This window comes from Grus americana, chromosome 12 (assembly GCF_028858705.1).
Source record: "Grus americana isolate bGruAme1 chromosome 12, bGruAme1.mat, whole genome shotgun sequence".
Lineage (NCBI taxonomy): Eukaryota > Metazoa > Chordata > Aves > Gruiformes > Gruidae > Grus > Grus americana.
Genome location: NC_072863.1, coordinates 6,478,836 through 6,500,489, shown reverse-complemented (window position 1 = coordinate 6,500,489; position 21,654 = coordinate 6,478,836). Strand labels below are relative to the sequence as shown.

The 21,654-nt window shown below is 37.3% G+C and overlaps 1 protein-coding gene across 7 annotated transcripts in view; it reads right to left on the bottom strand.

Moving 5' to 3' along the window:
- DIAPH2 (diaphanous related formin 2) overlaps nt 1–21,654 on the bottom strand; it is a 247,545-nt gene that overhangs the window by 85,679 nt on the left and 140,212 nt on the right. For all 7 annotated transcript variants that reach the window (XM_054839023.1, XM_054839028.1, XM_054839029.1 and 4 more), the window contains one exon: nt 17,466–17,631. In XM_054839023.1, coding sequence (XP_054694998.1) covers nt 17,466–17,631 — 166 coding nt within the window. The remainder of the gene's footprint in view (nt 1–17,465; nt 17,632–21,654) is intronic.

Genomic DNA, 21,654 nt, shown 5'->3' with positions numbered 1-21,654 from the left:
AAGGGTTACTCTAGAGGAAAAAAAGGCATCTCATCCACTGTCAGCTTTGCTGTAGTACTCTCGTAACTGCTTGGTAACAGCTCTAGTATTTTGATTAGTGGATTCTTCCCTGCCATCCCCAATCCTCTTGAACCTCCTACCCACCCAAAGAGTTTTATGCCACATTCTTTGTAATTTAACATATCTTCTTTTTATCTACATACTAATTCAAAATGAATATTGTGCAAAAAAAGAACAAGGATGATCTATTTGAATCACCACCATCGTTTAGTCCATGTAAATCCTTTCCTTCATAAGGTATCTCAGAACTAAACCACCTGGAATGTACTTGTTTGTTATTACTCTCCATCAGGCAGTCTGACTCTAAACCATTTCATATTTATTATGTCATTGACTACTGTACCTTTATAGTCAGAGTTGGATGAAAGCCTGAAATAAATTGTTTGCAAGAATATACTCCCAGATGTTTTCAAGTTATGTGCTGAAAGCAAAGTAAATATATATTCATCTGTATTTATAAACACACTTTAGATTTGAATTAATATTGCTAACAAATTTGATCATAGTTTTTCAAAGCTGATTGAAGATGACTGTAAATAAAGGTAAAGAGACTTTTGACTCAGATGTACAGTGGTTTCTACAGCATTTGCTCTGCCTGAATTGTATCACCCATCCTTTAAGTTTTCTTTTCTATAGTTCTACTGCAAATGGTGTTTTTTTTCTCTCTCATGTGGCTTCAATTACTGCATTATTTATTATTACCTCACTTTCTAGACTTCCAGACCGTGGACTAGCCTAACAATTTCTAATACAAAGATGACATGATTCTGCACCTGCCTTACCACAGCGTTATTTGGGCCCCACCAATCTAAAGTTAAGCCTTAAGTTAAAAGAAAGCTGGACTTCATCTCATGCTTTCACCTCTCTCTTCTTTGGCATGCTTTCATACTCCTCTGTATCTATTCTCTTCCAAACTCCTGAGTTTCAATGGACTTCTTTTAATACAGAACAATGCTAATTCAGGTTATTTTTAATTATCAAATGCCAGTGATATCCTTCCTGTGTAGGTCTGCAGGCTAAATTACCTACTAAAAGGTAGAGATCAGTTTGAATAGTGGAGAAAAAAAAATGCTCTCTAATTAGCATTGCTTTTAAAGGTGGGGGAAAAAAAATATCAGCCATTTTGTTACTGCAATGAGCTCAACAGTGACAAAGTACATAGCAGTGTTCATAGGTATACACTACACCACTATAGTTATTTCCTAATTAAAGGATAAAAACAAACTAATATAACAGTTACAAATCAGACAAAAGTCACAAAGCAAGAAGCAAACCACAGTTAAAAATAAAAGCCTTCCCAACAGCTTTGGAAAGCATTTTAAAACATATTCAGCTAGATACTGTCTTTTCAAAACATGTAAGTGCATGCAAAAACTGAAATCACGTCCAAGTGAATCTCAAAAGACAGAAATATTTTAATGTATACAACCCCCTTTTTTGATGTGCTATTCATGACCCCCTGTATTTTTGGTTGGTGCATAACAGCAGGCAGTTTTGCTATTTCAACGGCAAATTAAAAGTTAGAGAAAGTTTGAGTATGGATTTGGTTTTTCTTTAAAATAAAAACAAAACCAAATCATTGTCTCTCAGCAGAAATATAGATTCAGCAAGGAATATTATCTCTCGTTAGGGGAGCTAGTAGAAGGGGCATGTAGCTTGATGTTCCCCCTTGTGTTTACTAGGATTCACTGAAGTAAGGCTCTCGTAGTCAGGACTGCCAGTTTATAGCTTGGCTTCTTTAAGCAGCAAATAAAAAATTAATGCATCTCTTGCATTCTGTACATATCTTAAGTTTTGACAGACAAAAAGATATTCACACACCAACATGGTTGTAAATAGACTCTCAAAGGTAAATTATGAAAAACAAGAAGAAAGAAAACAAACTGTAATGCACAAATCTCCTTGGATATTAAAGATGCAGTTGGCTACAAAGCAGTCATGCACCAATAATGAAGGCTGCCTGCAATCCCTCAGGCCTTCCCTAAATTTGCCTTGCAACTGCAAAATATGTGAAATGAAGTTCCAACGAAAAAAAAAATAATCTTTTTCAGTCATAACTCAGTAGGAACAACAAACTCAGATTAACTGGAAATTAATCTACAGAAATAGAGAGTTAAAATACAACAGATTGAGCAATCAGTTTACATGTAAAACAAAGATCTTTCATGAATATTCCTTAGAGGATAACATATTCAAATATATTGTTATCCTTATGATAATAATGGAAGAGAGATACAATGAGCTGGTATTAAACAAGAACAGACAAATTTAATTTCCTGATAGGTGGGTATGAAATCGTAAGTAGGAAAGATTATGTTTGGGATACTGCCCATGCATCAGGGCCACTATACCTGACATGAAATGTCTTATTTTTGTATTTTATCTTATTACAGATTAAGATTTTTGGTAAGTGTAGCTACTGCTGCATAGTCAGGTGGGGAGATGGGTTTCAGAGTCATGGAATCATAGATTGGTTTGGGTTGGAAGAGACCTTAAAGACTTTTAGTTCCAACCCCCCCGGCCATGGGCAGGGACACCCTCCACTAGACGAGGTTGCCCAAAGCCCCATCCAACCTGGCCTTGAACACTTCCAGGGATGGGGCATCCACAGCTTCTCTGGGCAACCTGTGCCAGTGCCTCACCACCCTCACAGTAAAGAATTTCTTCCTAATATCTAATCTAAATCTCCCCTCTTTCAGTTTGTAAGTTTTGCTGCCAACTTAAAACTGTCTAGCAGTGTAAGGTAGAAGAGGTTTTCAGTGTTTACTGAGCCAAGTTTAAGGCTACCAATGAAAACCTGTACTGTATGTCTTAATTACTTAACAGTATATGTTAAAAGAATAATCATGAAATAGCCCTCAAGTGGACTGATTTGGGACTGTTTTAATAGCTCCTTTAAATCAGTATTTGGATACCAGAATAAACATGCCTAATTCAGGTTATTCTTGAAAGAGATAGAGAGCTGAAATACATCCTTACACACTAACAAAACTGTATTATTGTCATTAAAAAAAAAAATCAAAAAACCCCAGCAAAACAAAAGTTAGCTGCTTTGGGTACAATCTGAGCAGAGAAACCAAGGCCCACAGCAGATGAATTATTGTTTTGTTAAAAAAAATGATCTTTCTGGATCAAGGAAAAGACAAATCAATAGGTTAGCACATGAAGCCTTGCAGCATCATCATCATGAAAGAGCAACCCTTTAAATTCTTTAAAAAAAATTCACTCTAGGGCAAATCTGTAAAATCTATTCCAACAAAAGACTTAATCCAGTAGAAAAAGTGAGTTACTTTTCTTAAACATCAGGACCTTGACTATGATGTGTTGAAAGGTTTTAAAGTTTCTGGTGAGAAACTGTCTACAAATTTTAATAGAGGCTGTGAGAATTACATACAATACAGTGTATATTGATATAAAGTATTTAAATAACAAAATGAAACTGCTTGGGTTTGAAAGATTTTGCATGCTTCCTTCAAGACAGGGCTGATAGACTATCAGAAGAAAGTGTTTGAGAGGTTGTGTGGCATTACACTCCAAAGAAATAGTAAATGTGGAAAGAAAGCAACATTGAAAGCATACGCTTATTCATCCGCAATTTTTTTCTTGAGGTTTCTTACACCTCCCACTTCATGCTTCATATTGTATTCTGACAGGATAATCCAATCCTATTAACTTGCTTTTCCTGAACGTGATAAGCAAGTAAATATGAACTTAAGGAAGTGAATGAGCTATAATTTACTACAACATCAGCAAGCTAATTGAAGATGCAATAATGCAGTGATCAATCTGAAATCACAATTAAGACAAACATGGATTCAAATTATCAAATTATCTTAATAAGATATATGAACAACAGAATGATGAGGCTAAGACTGTATGGAACGACACCCTTGTAGAGATTTTGGAGAGAAGCAGATTCCTTCTAACCATGACAGCTTTTTAGAAATATGTTAGGTGCAGATGTAAGCATCTGGAGCCTGTAAGTATCTTCTATAGAAAAGTCTCTTTTAGACTTAGAATCTTGCCAAAAGGGAGTCACTTAGAGCAGGTAATAAATTCTACTGGTTTACAAGAGATTTTCAACATCTGGGTTAGATTCACAGCTTAAGTATTGTGATAGTTAAAATCCCAAACTACGCCAGCTTTCCAGAGCGGAATGAGGATTCAAAATCCTCACTTAAATATTATAAACTTCCAAGATAATACCCGGGAATAACGAGATTACTCAGTTGGACTTGCTGCCATCAGCACTGAATGGAGAGTCTGTTTAAAACTATGAAATGGAAAATTCTAAAGAAAAGTTTTAAATCCTGTTCCTTTCCAAGATTAGGGAACTTAACTTCATAGCTTCCTCTAGATCACGTTTTCCTATATTACTTCTGAAAATATTAATTAATCAAAGGCATCGCTATCATGAAATATGACATCTACTGCTTCTACCCCATCCACAAGGGCAATCGCGTCGCCACCGAAACAAGTTAGACTTGTTGGAAACAAATCCCAACCCCATCTATGCTGCCTGGTATTTCTACACTTGCCTACCTTTAAGTGCCTGCAAATGCAGTGTACTGTAATTCAGTTTAATTTCTTTTATTATTATTTATTTTTACATCTTTTGGATATGTTCCAAGAGAACTGTCATCCTTGCCTTTTATGTCACGAATAGAATAGCTACTTACCTAGCAATACTAACAGCCTGCTAATAAAGCTGACGAGTTACCACTCCTGTGTGAATTCTTTTGCTTCCGATTACATTACTTACAAACTTTCCTAGACTACACCTAATTCCTGATTTGTTCAATATCGAGATTTAAAAAATTCTCCTCAGCATGAGCTGGATGTACACACTCAGATGAGAATTTAGAGAGCTTACAAAAGGGTCTTTGTGTGGGTTTTTGGGGCGAGGAGAGGAAGGGCTTGCTATCTACTGCCTGTTAATAAGGACAATGTTTCACTTTTGATAGTACCTCTTGGGAAATTTTGCTGGAGAAAATACTTCTTGCTCATTATTCTTTATTTTTTCATAGCTTCCTGCTAGCTAGAAACTGTTATCTTTCAGACTACATTAAAGAACTGTTATTTTTTAGGCAGAAGGGAGAAACTGTATTCCCAGACAAATAACCAGGGAGAACAATGAATAAACAGAGCCTTTCTTTTAAACCACTCCTGAATTACAAACTCAATTTATGAGTTTGAAAGCTGGGAATTTAGCCTATGTATTGCATTTCATAGTAAATCATATATTTATTATGTATTAATTTATGTATTGTATATTCACTGATTTATAGTATTGCAGCCAATGACCTGCTGTATTCAAGGGACATCTCCAAAAAGGAACAGAAAAAACATTCCTTAGTCATGGAGCTTGCAATTTACTTTGAAGCAAGTTACAAGCAAACAAATATTAGAAAGAAGAAAAGGTCTTACAGGTACCTTGATACTCAAGATGCTGAATCCACTGTGGTGAAAGTTTTTTCTTATGAAGGCTACATAACAGATGTTTTAGTTCCTGTCTGGTACAGGGCATGAATCTTAGAAAATCTTGATACAAAAGGGCAGTTGATTTCGTAGGTCTTTTACAAGAACCCATTTCTCATATCACCAGTTGATGAGTAACTCACATCTGCTTAAATATTTACTTATAGTAGAATGCAACCCTTTCTCTCTAAGGACATTTATAATGTAATACAAAGAATTAATTCCTTATTCAAAGAGCTGCATTTATACAAATGTTTTCTAGGTGAGGGAAGCAGTCACCACTGATAAAACTGTCTACAAGATATAAAAAAAAAAATCACTTCACTAAAGCAAAAAGCTTCTGTGCATTTCGTAACAACTACACCCATAAATACCTGTTGTAACTGCTTCAAATTTTATCCAATCATTCTTGTAGATGCTATTACAACGCTGGAGTTTTTAGACTCAAAATTGACCTTTAAGACTATCTGCATTAAAGGGGGAACCCACAAAGCAAACAAAATCTGAAACATTTAAGAACTGTATAAGAAAAAAGAACATTTCCCTTCTAAAGCTCAAGTATGTATTTCATACAAATTCCACAACGCACACAATCTGATTAAAGGGAAGTTTATGTCCATTTCCAAATGTAGGCATGACAGAGTCAGGGGATATTTTTAAATACTCTAACACCAACAGAAACACTCACAAAGTGACGGACTAAAAATATTTCAGATCACTTGATACAAACTCTACGAGACAGCAGGTTAAAGCGAAGAACCAAAACAGAAAAGAACAAACTGGCATCTTGCTTCCAGCAACTGATTAATCATTATTTGATAAGAGCCTGAAACTTTATCAAACCAAAATGTATCAGGTTCAATTGTCCTCAAGGACAATAGAAATTTGTTTTTACTTTCAGTGGAAGAAAGGACTAAATCAATAAAATCTAAAAAACATTTCTTCTTCAAAATAGTCCTAAATATAAAAGGCATATTATTATTCAGTGGATCTGCTATTTTAACTGCAAAAAGGAAAAAAACCCCAACCCTTATTGTTACTTTTGAATCAATCTTTCTGTAATCATCAGCTCCAAGAGAAGAATAAATATACCTTTTTTTTTTTTTTCTCCTTTCTCCAGGCTTCATTTTGAATCATGTGCCATTTACAAAGGAAAGTCATGCTGAAGTGCTTTACTTATTTCTTGTGATATGGCTTGAATACAATGAGGTTATCAAGACATACCTAAGCACAAAATCAAAGAAGTAAACATAGACAGAGGTGACACAAGTACCAGGAAGAATCTAGTTAAAAGCTCTCTTCAAAGTTTTAAATATTCTACCTAATCTTAGGAGGAAAAAAAAAAAAAAAAAGACTGAGCAAGAAGCAGGACAGCCATGAGGGACAAGATTTCTAACTGTAAGAGGCAGAGGGGTAAAGTGATGCAAACTCCCTACACCCTTGGATCTAATTATGTTTCCTGCAAAAATGGTTAGAGAAGCCTGGGGATAAAATGGGAGCAGATATGGAATAATAAATAAATAAATAAACAAACTCTGTTTCTTCTATCTGCATCTCTAGGTTGATTCAGTATATTGCAGCTCAATGAACTGAAATGGCTCACAAGGAATATTTGGTTAGATGCTTGGTCAGAGGTGCTGCAAGCGTATTTGGCTACTTGCAATCACACGATAGGCAGTTTTAATGGTATCACAGATGAATTCTTAACTATGCGGTGATTTTTTCTCCTCCTAACATCACAGAACAGACAAAAAAATACTTCTCACATGAAGGTAGAGAGATGTTGATAAAAACCTAAGCACAAAAGGCTAATTTGGTACTTAATTGGAAACTTTGTACCTGGACAGTTTTAAAGACATAAAACAATGAGCAAAATATCCACAAATAAGTCGATTTCTGGGGTAATTGTCTATTGCTGGGAAAAGCAGAGAAAGTATTTCAATGGCAATCAATGTGTCTCACAAACTGAGAAAGGTCAGCTACTGTATCAGTATACTGCCTACTTATAATTTCCTTTCCTCCTGTTACTTAGGGATAACAGAATACAAACTTACTTATAGTGAAAATTTTGTTTGAAAATAACTTGAAGAGAAACTACTGGACCCAAAGGAAAATCACTGTATTGCTGATACACTTTGATCAGAAGAATGAAAGATGAAAAAACAACATTGACTGTTCCAGATTTCTTTGCCTCATTCAGCCTAACAACTTCTGAATGCTTAGACCATGTGGAGATGCATTTATTAAACACTGTTTCTGTCCAACTTGCAAAAGACAAGTGATTAGAAAAGATGATGTATGCATATATTTTTTATTTCAAGTAATCAAAAATGGGCATTCTCTTCCATTCGATATATGGCACTTCCTCTAATGATCATCAAAACTCTTTAACATGAGTTTTCAAAAGACTAGCTGTTTGCTTAATAGGACAAGAGATGTTGTTTAATTTGGCTTTAGCAAAGCCTTCAATACAGTCTCCCAGTCATGGTATCTTCATTCATGGAAATACTCAAAACTCAGTTGGGCAAGGTCCCATGCAGCTTCAACTACTTTCTACACTACCCCTGCTTCAAGCAGGATGTCAAAACTCAATGACCCTCTTAGCATCTCCCTCCACCATAAATTACCTCATGATTCAATTGGTATGTCTTGTTGTCATAAATGCTCACAGCAGAAATGTTAGCAACACAAACAGAAGCAGTAATCTGAAGGACTTCTGAACTTCTAAGTTAAAATTGCTAGTAGCAGAAGAAACAAGCTTTATTAATAGACAGGCATTAGGATTAACATAGGAGAACAACAAACAGGAAGAAACAAATCATCAATATTCCAAAAACATCTGGAATTATACTTGTGCTGGTTTTGGCTGGGATAGAGTTAATTTTCTTCATAGTAGCTAGTATGGGGCTGTGTGTTGGATTTGTGCTGAAAACAGCGTTGATAACACAGGGATGTTTTCGTTCCTGCTGAGCAGTGCTCACACACAGCCAAGGCCTTTGCGGCTCCTCACACCACCCCACCAGCGAGTAGGCTGGGGGTGCACAAGGAGTTGGGAGGGGACACAGCCAGGACAGCTGACCCCAATGACCAAAGGGGTATCCCATACCATGTGACATCATGCTCAGCACATAAAGCTGGGGGAAGAAGAAGGAAGAGGAGGCACGTCCGGAGTTATGCTGTTTGTCTTCCCACAGTACGTGTGATGGAGCCCTGCTTTCCTGGGGACGGCTGAACACCTGCCTGCCGATGGGAAGCGGGGAATGAATTCCTTGGTTTGCTTGGCTTGCGTGCAGGGCTTTTGCTTTCCCTATTAAACTGTCTTTATCTCAAACCATGAGTTTTCCCACTTTTACTCTTCCAATTCTCTCCCCATCCCACCGGAGGGAGAGAGTGAGTGGCCGCATGCTGCTTAGTTGCTGGCTAGGGTTAAACCACAACAATACTTCAGTCATTTACCAAAATACCAAAAAAAGTTAGTGGGATCACTTAGAGAAAGCATGCAGACATAACAATAGTCTGAACTGGACATATTTAGTACTTATGCATGCTCTAGGGAATATTTGGAGATGCTCTATATCCTCCGTCTTTTCTGATTGCTGCTGAATTCTTATCAGTAGTTATGACTTTTTTTTTTTTTTTTACAGTAAATTCCACAGATTAAATGAGTTTCAGTGATCTCTGATTTTTGTCTTTAAACTTTAAATCTAATGTCTTTTTCCTTTTGGGAAATGTCTCACAAGCGTCAAAATGTTTTGGAAAATCCTACTTTTTTTCGCAATTTTTTCCTCATAGAAAAAAGTTACTGTACTGTGAACTCTTAATGCTTGCCCTAGGCCTTCCTCAAATGTCTGGAAAAAATTAAATCCCTAAACAAGAATGTTTATGCCACTAAAGTCTACAAGGTTCTGCTCTAGTGGATAAAAGTAAAGAAATTCTCAAAAGCCATAATTATGATTACTACTACTACTGTATACATCTGAACAAGTGAATTGACTGAAGCACAAATGATGCTAAGGAAAAGAAAGTGTCTCCTTAAGATGCATAAGCCTCAGCTTTCACTTTTTTATACTGAAGCATTACTATTTAAATTAGTATGCATCATACATATGGTCCAAGTTCATTTCCTTATTTAATAACTTTTTTTAAAGAGGCTTAGAAGATAAAAGGACAGATAAAAATTTTAAAGACCATAGCATCAGAGGGATATAATTAACTATTTAGACCAACATGTAGCATTAGAACAGTACCCTAGCAAATTATTCTGTCCATTTTCTAAAATTATAAAGCGATACAAGAAATTAGCCCTACTTTTCTACAAACTCAGAAAGACTATTTGTGGTATGTCTTTTCTATTTGGAATACAAGTTTAATATTCCAAACCAGAATACAGAACTTGAAAGTTCTGTCTTGATAAACTAGATTAATTTATAGAGACTTAGTCTTTGGGATAATTTACCACGCTAGAAAAGCACTTTATTGCAGTCAGTTTGCTATTACTACTAGGTAAAACATAACTATCCTATGAATATCCTAAGAGCCAACGAGGAGAGGTGTCAACGAGGGGCTGGTGGGGAATGTGAAACTCAAGCGCAGCCTTGGCTGCAGTGACCATGAAATGGTGGAGTTCAAGATCCTCAGGGCAGCGAGAAGGGCGCACAGCGAGCTCGCTTCCCTGGACTTCAGGAGAGCAGACTTTGGCCTCTTCAGGGGTCTGCTTGGAGAGTACCATGGGACAAAGCCCTGGGGGGAAGAGGGGCCCAAGAAAGCTCGTTAATATTCAAGGGTCACCTCCTCCAAGCTCAGGAGCGATGCAACCCAACAAAGAGGAAGTCAGGCAAAAACACCAGGAGGCCTGCATGGATGAGCAAGGAGCTCCTGGACAAACTCAAACACAAAAAGGAAGCCTACAGAGGGTGGAAGCAGGGACGGGTGGCCTGGGGGGAATACAGAGAAATTGCCTGAGCAGCCAGAGATCAGGTTAGGAGAGCTAAAGCCCTGATAGAATTAAATCTGGCCAGGGATGTCAAGGGCAACAAGAAAAGCTTCTATAGGTACATCAGTGATAAAAGGACAACTAAGAAGGAAACAGGAGACCTGGCTATGGACCAGGATATGGAAAAGGCTGAGGTATTCAATGACTTTTTTGCCTCAGTCTTCACCAGCAAGTGCCCTAGCCACACCACCCAAGTGGCAGAAGGCAAAGGCAGGGACTGGGAGAATGAAGAACTGCCCATCGTAGGAGAAGAACAGCTCTGAGACCGTCCAAGGAACCTGAAGGTGCACAAGTCCATGGGACCTGATGAGATGCATCTGTGACTCCTGAGGGAACTGGCAGATGGAAGTTGCCAAGCCAACATCCATCATATTTGAGAAGTCATGGCAGTGCAGTGAAGTTCCCACTGACTGGAAAAGGGGAAACATAACCCCCATTGTTAAAAAGGAAAAAAAGGAAGACCCAGGGAACTACAGGACAGTCAGTCTCACCTCTATACCTGGCAAGATCATGGAGCAGATCCTCCTGGAAACTATGCTCAGGCACGTGGAAAATAAGGAGGTGATTGGTGACAGTCAACATGGCTTCACTAAGGGCAAATTGTGCCTGACAAATATAGTGGCCTTCTATGACGCAGTTACAGCACTGGTGGATAAGGGAAGAGTAACTGATGTCATCAACCCGGACTTGTGCAAAGTATTTGACACTGTTCCACATGACATCCTTGACTCTAAATTGGAGAGACATGAATTTGACTCATGGACCACTCAGTGGATAAGGAATTGGCTGGATGGTCACACTCAAAGAGTTGTGGTCAACAGCTTGATGTCCAAGTGGAGACCAGTGATGAGTGGCGCTCCTCAGGGGTCAGTACTGGGACCAGCACTGTTTAACGTCTTTGTCGGTGACATGGACAGCGGAATCGAGTGCACCCTCAGCAAGTTTGCTGACGATACCAAGCTGTGTGGTGTGGTCAACATGGTGGAGGGAAGAGATGCCATCCAGAGAGACCCTGACAGGTTGGAGAGGTGGGCCCGTGCAAACCTCATGAAGTTCAACAAGGCCAAGTGCAAGGTCCTGCACATGGTTTGAGGCAATCCTAAGCACAAATACAGGCTGGGTGGAGAATGGATTGAAAGCAGGCCTCAGGAGAAGGACTTGGGGGTGTTGGTGGACAAGAAGCTCAACATGAGCCGGCAGCATTCACTGGCAGCCCAGAAAGCCAACCATGTCCTGGGCTGCATCAAAAGAGGTGTGACCAGCAGGTTGAGGGAGGTGATTCTGCCCCTCTGCTCCACTCTTGTGAGACCCCACCTGCAGTATTGTGTCCAGCTCTGGGGTGTCCAGTACAAGACAGACATGGACCTGTTGGAGCAAGTCCAGAGGAAGCCATGAAGATGACTGAGGGCTGGAGGACCTCTCCTATGAAGACACGCTGAGAGAGTTGGGGTTGTTCAGCCTGGGCAAGACAAGACTCTGGGGAGACCTTATAGCAGCCTTCCAGTACCTAAAGGGGCCTAGAAGAAAGCTGGAGAAGGACTGTTTACAAGGGCATGGACTGACAGGATGAGGGATGTGTGCTAGCTTTGTGGAATTACCACCTAGCACCCATCTCTGTGCAGACATAAAATAAACACCTCTGCTCTGTGTCTATATTGGCGTACTGCACACTGGGTAAACGATCCCACTTTTGGGACAACAGTAATGGCCTTAAGCTGAAGGAGAGGAGATTTAGATTAGATATGAGGAAGAAATTCTTCCCTGTGAGGGTGGTGAGGCACTGGAACAGGTTGCCCAGAGAAGCTGTGGATGCCCCATCCCTGGAAGTGTTCAAGGCCAGGTTGGATGGAGCTTTGGGCAACCTGGTCTAGTGGAGGGTGTCCCCGCTCACAGCAGGGGGGGCTGGAACTAGAAGTCTTTAAGGTTGCTTCCAACCCAAACTGTTCTATAATTCTATGATGATGAGCTGACCATACATAAGTTTACGGGAAAACCAAAAGCAGGAAGATGGGCCCTGAAACATCTGGTGGATTTGTGACCTTTGTTAGGAGTAACAGAAGTTTGCATCTATAATGATTTCCCCTTAACACAGAAGGGACTTTATGTCAATTAGGTAATAAGACAATTATGTCTTGCAATGCGTTAATTTTTTGAGTGTATTTACACCATAAGATGAAGGGTTTTGATGAGATGTTATCAGAACATGACAGCCTCATACCAAGGATTATAAGGATGTAGGCATGAAGTTATTGCGATCCTCAGTAACAAGTGACCACTAGTACACAACTACATAGTGCCTACCAGGAGGAGGCCTTACTCTTGATTTGTCCATAGCTACTCCTTGTATCAAAATTTTAAAAAAAGAAGGAAAGTCCATTAAAACTGATTTGGTATATAAATGAAATACAAAAGACAGATTACATTTGAAAAAAAGCAGAGTAGTTACGATCTGCTGAAAACATAGAAAACCTGCTTGCTCAAGATCAAATCTAGCAGAAGAAAAGGATTCAACTACAGAGGGTGTTTTAACTGTGCCAAACACTTTCACAACAGTCTCTTCCCCTCCTGTTAAATAACAATAACAATAATAATAAAATCAAGGCAAGTCTGCTGTCTGCTTTGAGTACTGTCTAGTACTCAGAATGCAGGTATTTGTGCACTCACATATAAAGAGCAAAATAAAGGAGATGCTGGCAAATAAAACCCAAATAATATTTCTCAATATAAATGATTAGGGTAGTTTATACAATTTACACCACTGTTTCATAACCATAGACAAGTATTTGCAGAAGTAAGATGCATACACATGTTATACAGCATTAGCCAGAGGATTAGGTGTAAATAATAATTAACAGTAGTTTGCACAAGCAGTCGCAATACCTTCATTACTGTGATTGCTACAGCTATTTCAGTGCTTAAAAATAAAGTTAGCACTGTCCTAATCTTTGACAGCTTCCTAAAACAGTGAGAATTGGGTATCCGGAGCTTTGTTATAAGTACAAATGAAGTGAGTTCTCAATTGAAATTAAAATTCTTCTCTGATGAAATACACCACTTGAACAATCTAGACTGGGAAGCATGTGAATAAAGTATTTCACTAAATGTTCCCAAAACAAGACCTCATTTAAATGAAGTAAATTAGCAAATATTTGGAAAGAAAAAAAAAAAAAAAAGACAATTCAGGCCAAATAAGAATCACTCCTTAAGTACAGGCATCGGAAATGCACTGAAACCTAAAACTAGACAGGCTATTCTCACAAATACTTTTCATGAAATTCAGTCAAGTTAAAGAAAAAAACAAAACCAAGAAACACAAACTAAAACCCAACCCTCCCCCAGCCAACTTCTAGGGTTTTTGTATAGTATAGCCTTGCATTATTAAGCTCCTACCTAGCCCTAAACACCACTAGCATAAAGTGTAAATGCAATCCTAGAAAGCTGTTTTGCAGAAAAATGAAGGTCCTCAGGGGAACTGGCTGAATCTGAGGCAGCAGTGTGGCCTTGCAGCAGAGAAGGTTGAATGCACGCTGAGCGACGTAAAACTGTAATAAGCAGGTTAAAAGAAGTGATTCTTCCACTCTTCTGGTACTTCCAAACCCACATCTGGAGTTCTGTGCCCAGGCTGGGCTCTCCAGTGTAAGAGAGATACAGACACACTGGAGTGAGTCCAGCAGATAGTACCAAGATAATGAGGAGGCTGGAGCACACGACATAAGCAGAAGATGAGGGAGATCAGTTTGTTCACCTGTAAGAAGAGAAGGCTCTTCAAAGACTGAATTGCTGTCTATAATGTAATGGGAGGGTGTAGAGAAGACAGAACTAGAGACTGAACTAGATTTTTCTCAGAGGTGCACAGTGATAGAACAAGAGGCGATGACAGAAGTTGGAACATGGGAAGTTTTATTCGGTTATTTATTATCCCACCACAGGTGTGATCAAACACTGGAAAATGGACCTGGAGAGTTTGAATAAGGCCCTGTAAAACATTCCCTAACTGGATCTTGCTTTGAGCAGTGTCATGGTTTAACCCCAGCTGGTAACTAAGCACCACGCAGCTGCTCGCTCAGCCCTCCATCCCAAGGGGATGGGGAAGAGAATGGGAAAAAACCCAACCTTGTGGGTTGAGATAAAGACAGTTTAATTAGAATAACAAAGGAAGAGAATTATTATTAATAACAATGCATTAAAAATATTATTATTATTATACAAGTGATCCACAAACGCAATTGGTCACTGCCTGTGGAAAAAACCCCCAGCCTGCTTCCGAGCAGCGATCCCACCTCCCAGCTAGCCTCCCCAGTTCTATCTGGAGCACAACGTTCTATGGTAGGGAACATCCCTTTGGCCAGTCTGGGTCAGCTGTCCTGGCTGTGCTCTCCAGCTTCTTGTGCACCTGGCAGGGCGTGAGAAGCTGGAATGTCCTTGGCTTAGTGTAGACACTACAACTACCTAGCAACAACTGAAACCATCAGTGTGTTATCAACGTTATTGTAATACTAAACCCAAACCACAGCACTATGCCTGCTGCTAGAAGGAGAATTAACTCTATCTCAGTCGAAACCAGGACAAGCAAAAAGTTAAACTATATAATCTCTGGAAGTCCAATCAACATATTTGCATGAATTTAGACATGGATAGCCAGCAACATAGTGTTGATATTGTACAGCAAGTATAAAAATAAAAACTTTATAAATTAACCCAGATTCTGTCTTTGCAGGTAGTGGAACTTAGATCATGAGAAGGTGCATTGCATGTCTATATGCTTGAAATTTTGGCACAAGACTTGTGGTGATTCCCTCACAGCCAGTGTTTTTAATCCAATATTTTTATTCAGTTGCCCCTTTGTTCTTTAAGTTATCAAAATAAGGGACATCGGTAAAGCATTAACTATTACAATCATTTAGCCATTATATTAAAGGCTAAAGGACAGAATAATCATTTATTTCTATAGAATACAATGTTAATGTAGAAAATATAAAACTATTATACCTTGAAAGTCAGAGATTTACCATCTGTATGAAGATGTAAAGATAAATCCCACAGAATTCCTCTCTCCTTAACTAGCAATCAAGAAACATGGATAAAATGTAGTCAGCTAGATTGTATTTCATCTCCTTATCAAAATAATAATTAGCAACACCCAATCAGTTATACCCACGCAAAAAAACATTGAAAAGAACAAGTGTTACTGAAATGATAATATGAAAACATGTATCATTAATACTATATCACGTAGTCCAAAGTTCATGACACTGAGAAAAGGCAATAGTCAAATTATTATCACTACCATTTTTTAAAGTCTTAAGTACAGCTTTTTGCTGTGAAATTAAGACCTTTTACATATGATTCAGTAACACCCTCATCTCTGAATTCAACATTTCACTCTTACAGAATTACTTACGGAAACTCGTTCTAAACCTGAAACAATGGCAACTTCATCTGTTCCTAGAACTGTGATGTACATGTAGTAGGTTGGGGTTTTTTCTGCCTTTGATTCATTTGGAAAGGTCACAAAAATATTCCAGCTTTGTTATTAGAAGAGTTACTGCACTTGATATTTAATTTCTCATGTTCACACACTGAAAACACCACCCCACACACACACTCAGTCACTCCAAAGCAATACATGAATCTCAAATATTCTCCCCAGAAATTCCAGTATAACCATTGGAGAGCAACAGGCCATCAGCCACATCTTTAGGAAATCAAAAGGAAGGAAAATATAAGTAAGCAATTGGAAGTATTTTCATTCTAATAAGCCTTCTAGAAAACATTTGCCTTCAAGATCCTACGACCTTCATTGCAGTTTAAATACACGCTTGAGGACAGATTTTCATCATGGTATTTGGACATTGCTGGTCTGAGGTCTGTTTCAAGTAGTTACAATAGAGTAATTTCCAAAATCACCAAAAATGTAAGCCTTGGTTTTATGAAAAAGTAAATGCACTGAAATATCTCATGACAAGTATTCCCGTTCTTGTGTGTCTTCACACAGATGTGTTGGCATACTTACTAATCATAAAAGAATTGGTAATTTGCTTATTAAAAGAACAAAAAAATCAGCCAATTTAAAATGAATAGCTAAATATTTTGTAGCAGAAGTTTTCTAATAAAGTAAACTTGGTATGAAAACTATGTTTTAAAGCGGTTATTTCTCCATCACACTGAAACTGAAAGTCCTTGTGATTACATGATAAATTAAGCCAGCTACTGGCAACAGACAGATCAGTGAGCCACAGCTGTATGGTAAACGGTGGTATTTACAAGTGATGTTAATATTCTCTAGAGACACAATGTGACATTCTAGGCATCTGTTTTCCCTGAACACTTCCTACGGTGCAGCTCATTATGGCTCCCAGACAGCCACTAGGAAAGATGACATTAAAGCCATTAAAAAACTTAGCTGTTTAAAATTAAATTCTTAAATTCCTCCATAAAAAAGCCATACCCTGACATCAACCACCCTGAATGACTGGAAATACTAATATAAGCATCTAAGTGAACTTCATAAGTTGTGTCAGCAATACATGTTGAAAGTCTCAACCTTAGCATCACAGCGTCATTAAGGCATCAGCCAGATGCTAACACAACAGGTATGTAGACACGTCCATTCAGGTCTTGATTTTAACATGTTTTTCAGTATCCTGCCTGTTATGCGTCAACCAACAGGCAAGTTTTTTAAAAGAGGAAAAATCTTTTCTAATTATCCATGTGTCTCAACCTCACTGACAGTTGAGCTGGCAAGTTACACCTGGAGGACGATAGCTATCGGTGACCAAAATGTAAATAATTCTAGAAACATTCATCCAATTTCCTGCCACAGAACAAAATATTGAGTTAATCATAACATGAGAAATACAGAGTAGAGGAAAGAATTAAAATTGGGAGAAAGAAGAGATAAGAATATGTATAATGTATTGCAGACATTACTCACCATAAACAGAGTTCTGAAGTTGCTCAGATCACCAAAGAATTCTTCTATGCTTATTGCTTTGGGATCAAAGGTAAAGTATTCTCCCAAATTTTCATACAATTTAGTCATGTTGTTGTGCATGTTGGACAATTTTTCATATTGCTCTCGGGCACTCTCAGCAAAGCTGTAAGGTTTTGTTAAGGAAAACGATTTAAATGTAATTCAATCTAACAGTAAAAAAACGTAAAGAAAACTCAGTACAAAGGTTAGAACTGGAAAATTTGCTAGTGCTCTTCTGCTTTCAAATATGACATTTCTATATATTAATGTTTACATGTCTGCAAGTTCATACCAACATAAGGTGGTGACACACTTTTTCATTAAATGATCCCTTTCAAATGGTAAAGATTTGCCATTAATAGATCATACAATTGACTCGATAAAATTTCCAAATATCTTGGACATTTTTCTTCTAATAAATGATTCATTTTGTAAAACACATTCTACAAAAAGACACACTGAAAATTAGTTTGCTGTGAGAATCTGACTATGATGTCCCACTCTGTTCAAGGGATGTCACGATCCCTATATTATGTATATATATATGTAAAATTTGCATTATGCATACCTACCAATGACAAAATTATATGGTATGACAACTAATTTTTTTGCCTTTTATTACAGATCTCTTCTTTTTGGATTCTTTAATGCCTAGCCACATAGCTCAGCTCATGCTTCCGGCTTCCTGTACTAGGTACATTGATTTGGGCTAGGCTCCCAACTACATAATTTCACAGAATTTACAAAAATGGAATATCCATCCACTTGTCCCATGTAACTGCCAAATACCTTTGAAAAATTATTAGTAAGAAAAACACTGTGGAACAGAAGGGTTTTTTTCCGGTAAGAAGTATGGAAGTCTCGAAATGAAACCGCAATTGATTTCCATCCCAGCAGTCATCATTAAAAGTTTGGCATAATCCTTTTAAATAGAAAAATTGTGGCAATTTTTCCCCCCCATACGAAAAAAAATTTTTTTTAGAACAATTCATTTGCAAATAGAGCAAAAGTGCAAGCTACTGAGGGAAATACCTGTTTGCCTTGGAGCAGTAAGGTTCAGTTTGCTGTTTTCTTCTGTTGTGTTTGTTTATACCCACAAAGATAAAGTCACTAATCATTGTAAAAAAACCAGCTAGTACAATTAAACTAGTTCTGCTGACGCTGAATTGTAACCGATGAGAGTGTTGTGCTGTACATATCAAAACCCAAGAACAAAAGACACAAGTTATTCCCTGAACTACAAAAATCACGCAGCCTGACTCCCTGTGGCTTTTACTTGTACCAACTCTCTTCCACGCGGATTCCGATTCTTAATACAGCAGAGCTCATGCTTCAACCTTTCCCCATACTCGAGACTCTAATTTGAGACTCTGCCTAGCATCACATTTCTAATTACTCGATATTTTTGAGATCCCTATCTCTCTGCAAAATAATAAACAACCTGGAAACTAATTAGGGGAACGAGACATACAGAGAAACCATATAAACCATTTATTTTTGAGATTAGACTAAACCCAAATAGGATTCTTCAGAAAGCAGTCAACAAATTGCAGAATAAAGAAAGGAAATTCAGGTGGATATTCTATCCATAACATTCCTGTAGAGTCTGGATACTGTTGAGTACTGAAAAGGCTGTCACTTCACAAGCTACACGCAAGCACTACAAAGCTGAAAATATCTTCCATTGGAAAGGGGTCTAATATTTCACCTGGATTTTCCTGCTTTAACTAAAGGGAGGGTATGTAAATAGTCATTTAAAAATTGGTTCTTAAAAGTATGATTTAAAACTTCATATAATATAAATTTTCCTCCTAAGAAACTTATTTTCCAATTAATCCTCTCTTCATTAAAGCCTCGGTAGCATAAAAGGAAAGCTGTATCCCTTCGTACCTCATAATGTTCATTTAGAATGGCAAAAAGTAGAAATGAACAGCGTGATGGACCTTAATATATAAATATCAAGATTTTGAAACAGTAATATCCACCTATACGGTTTCATACCAGTGCAAACACAGTTGTAATACCTGTATTTTCAGTTTATTGAAATGATGTTTAACCTGCTTGGTTAGAATTTTAAGCCTGAACTGTTGAATTGCTCATCTTAATATAAGACAAACTTGGTATAGTTCAGTCTTCAATGACACTTAACTGTACCAAAGGAAATGAAAGTTTAATGGCAAGAATACATTAAATTGGTAATAATGGCACATTACTGAATTACTGAGCACAGTCTAAAACTTTTAGAAAAACATGAATTGCCTTAGAGTCAGCTGACTACTGTCTTGAACAACGCACCAGAAGTACTAGGAAAAAGAAATACGAAGGTATGTAATTATACAAATTGTATCTCTGGTTCCTTTAAAAACAACCTCACATAATATAATGCAAAACTAAATTAATATACTAAGAATGACTGTAAGGTCTGCAAGAAAAGAAAAAAATCTTTTAATATTCCAGATTTGAAATTAACTCTTTGAGAGTTAATCTCCCAGAGTCAAATTCTCTATTCAAGCTGCACATTCAACAGAAGAAATAACAACAGTAAGCACTAAAAAGAAAAGAAACCCAATCCAACAATACTACTACTGAAACCAGAAGATATTTTAAAGTACCAATGTAGAAACATATACTGGATTCCCAACATTATTTTTTTTTATCTAACAAGTACCAAACTGCAAAAAAGAAATACCATTAACGGATGGCTTGTAAGACAAACGTATGTCAGTAAGACAGATGAATATGATGAGCAAAGAGAGAACACAGTATTTTAATTATACTTAATTTTGAAGAAAACAAGTCAGTGCTGTAGAGCCAATAGTTTCTGGCCATATACCCATGTCATGTTAACAAAGTTACTCTTTGTCACGCTCTATATGCTTCATACAATCTTCATACTTCTGTAAGTAACTTGAAACATCACTTCAAGCCATTGCAAAGACTTAGTCAATACAATCATTCCAGAGAAGCAAAGCCAACCTTGCCTACGCTATTTCGTGAAAAAAACATTATTGAGAGATCTAAGGTATCAAAACTTTGCGTAATAGAAATACTTAATTCCAAGAGTTTTCATTAATATAGATTGAAGCTTTAACAAGTGTTCATTTAGAAACTGTAAACAAGGTTTCATTCTTACTATTCTGAACCAAAATAAAAATCACAGAAACAGGCTTGTTCAACTAAGAGAAATTATTTTATTCACAAGCTTGTTTTTCCACGTACACACATTTCTTAGTTTCTTTCATAACTGGAAGAAAATTCTAAGACAAGACTTTACTGTAAATACTGTTATTTGAAAAAATTTTAAAAATTAAATCAACAAAACCACAAACAAAAAACCACTTAGAAACATTCTCTCATCTTCAGTACCATACCTGTCTCCCCAAGTTCCACATAAACCAAGAAAAATGGGTTTGGAAATCTAAATAAGGAGACTTACTGCTTTATGACGATTAAGTAGTACACCTCTGCAACAATAACGGAACCATATCTGGTTACCATCTAGGCAACTTTGTAGATCTAATCCGTAATGAAATTTTTAAATACTTATTTTAGTGGTTATTAGGTAAAGTGTATGCCCTTTAATCCATTTCCTTTTTCAATTTAATACTAATGAAGGCGGCAACTACGCAAAACTACTCTGAGATTTTCTAAGTGTCGTTTGAATTTTTGAAGAAGTGTTATTTCAGTTTAAAATTTACAGATGTCTTCACAAAGTGCTATCCTATTTCACTGGCTTCAATACACCGTCCTGAGATTAATACATAAATCAATCACTGTTCAGTAACTGGTATCAAGGAGTTAACAGTATATGCTTTACCATACAATCCAGTAAAATTCACTGTACGCCATGCTGCTGAAGAACTCTGAATAAAACTAAACTGCAAACAAATAATGAAAGACTACAATGATGCAGGTAAATGCAGACCATTAACTTTGATTATCCTTATTGCTTTATTAACTTTTGTTGCCAAATTTCCGTTATCTACTTTTCCTGTCTCTGCTCCCTGTTAAAGGAGAGGCTGGAAAACTTCCATTCCTTTTTCTCTTTCTTTTTTATTCTTTAAAAAAAAAAAAAAAAAGTTAAAATTTTGCATTACAGCTGCCAACTTCACTTTCCATGAGTTCTGTGGTTTGCTTCACAATGACCACC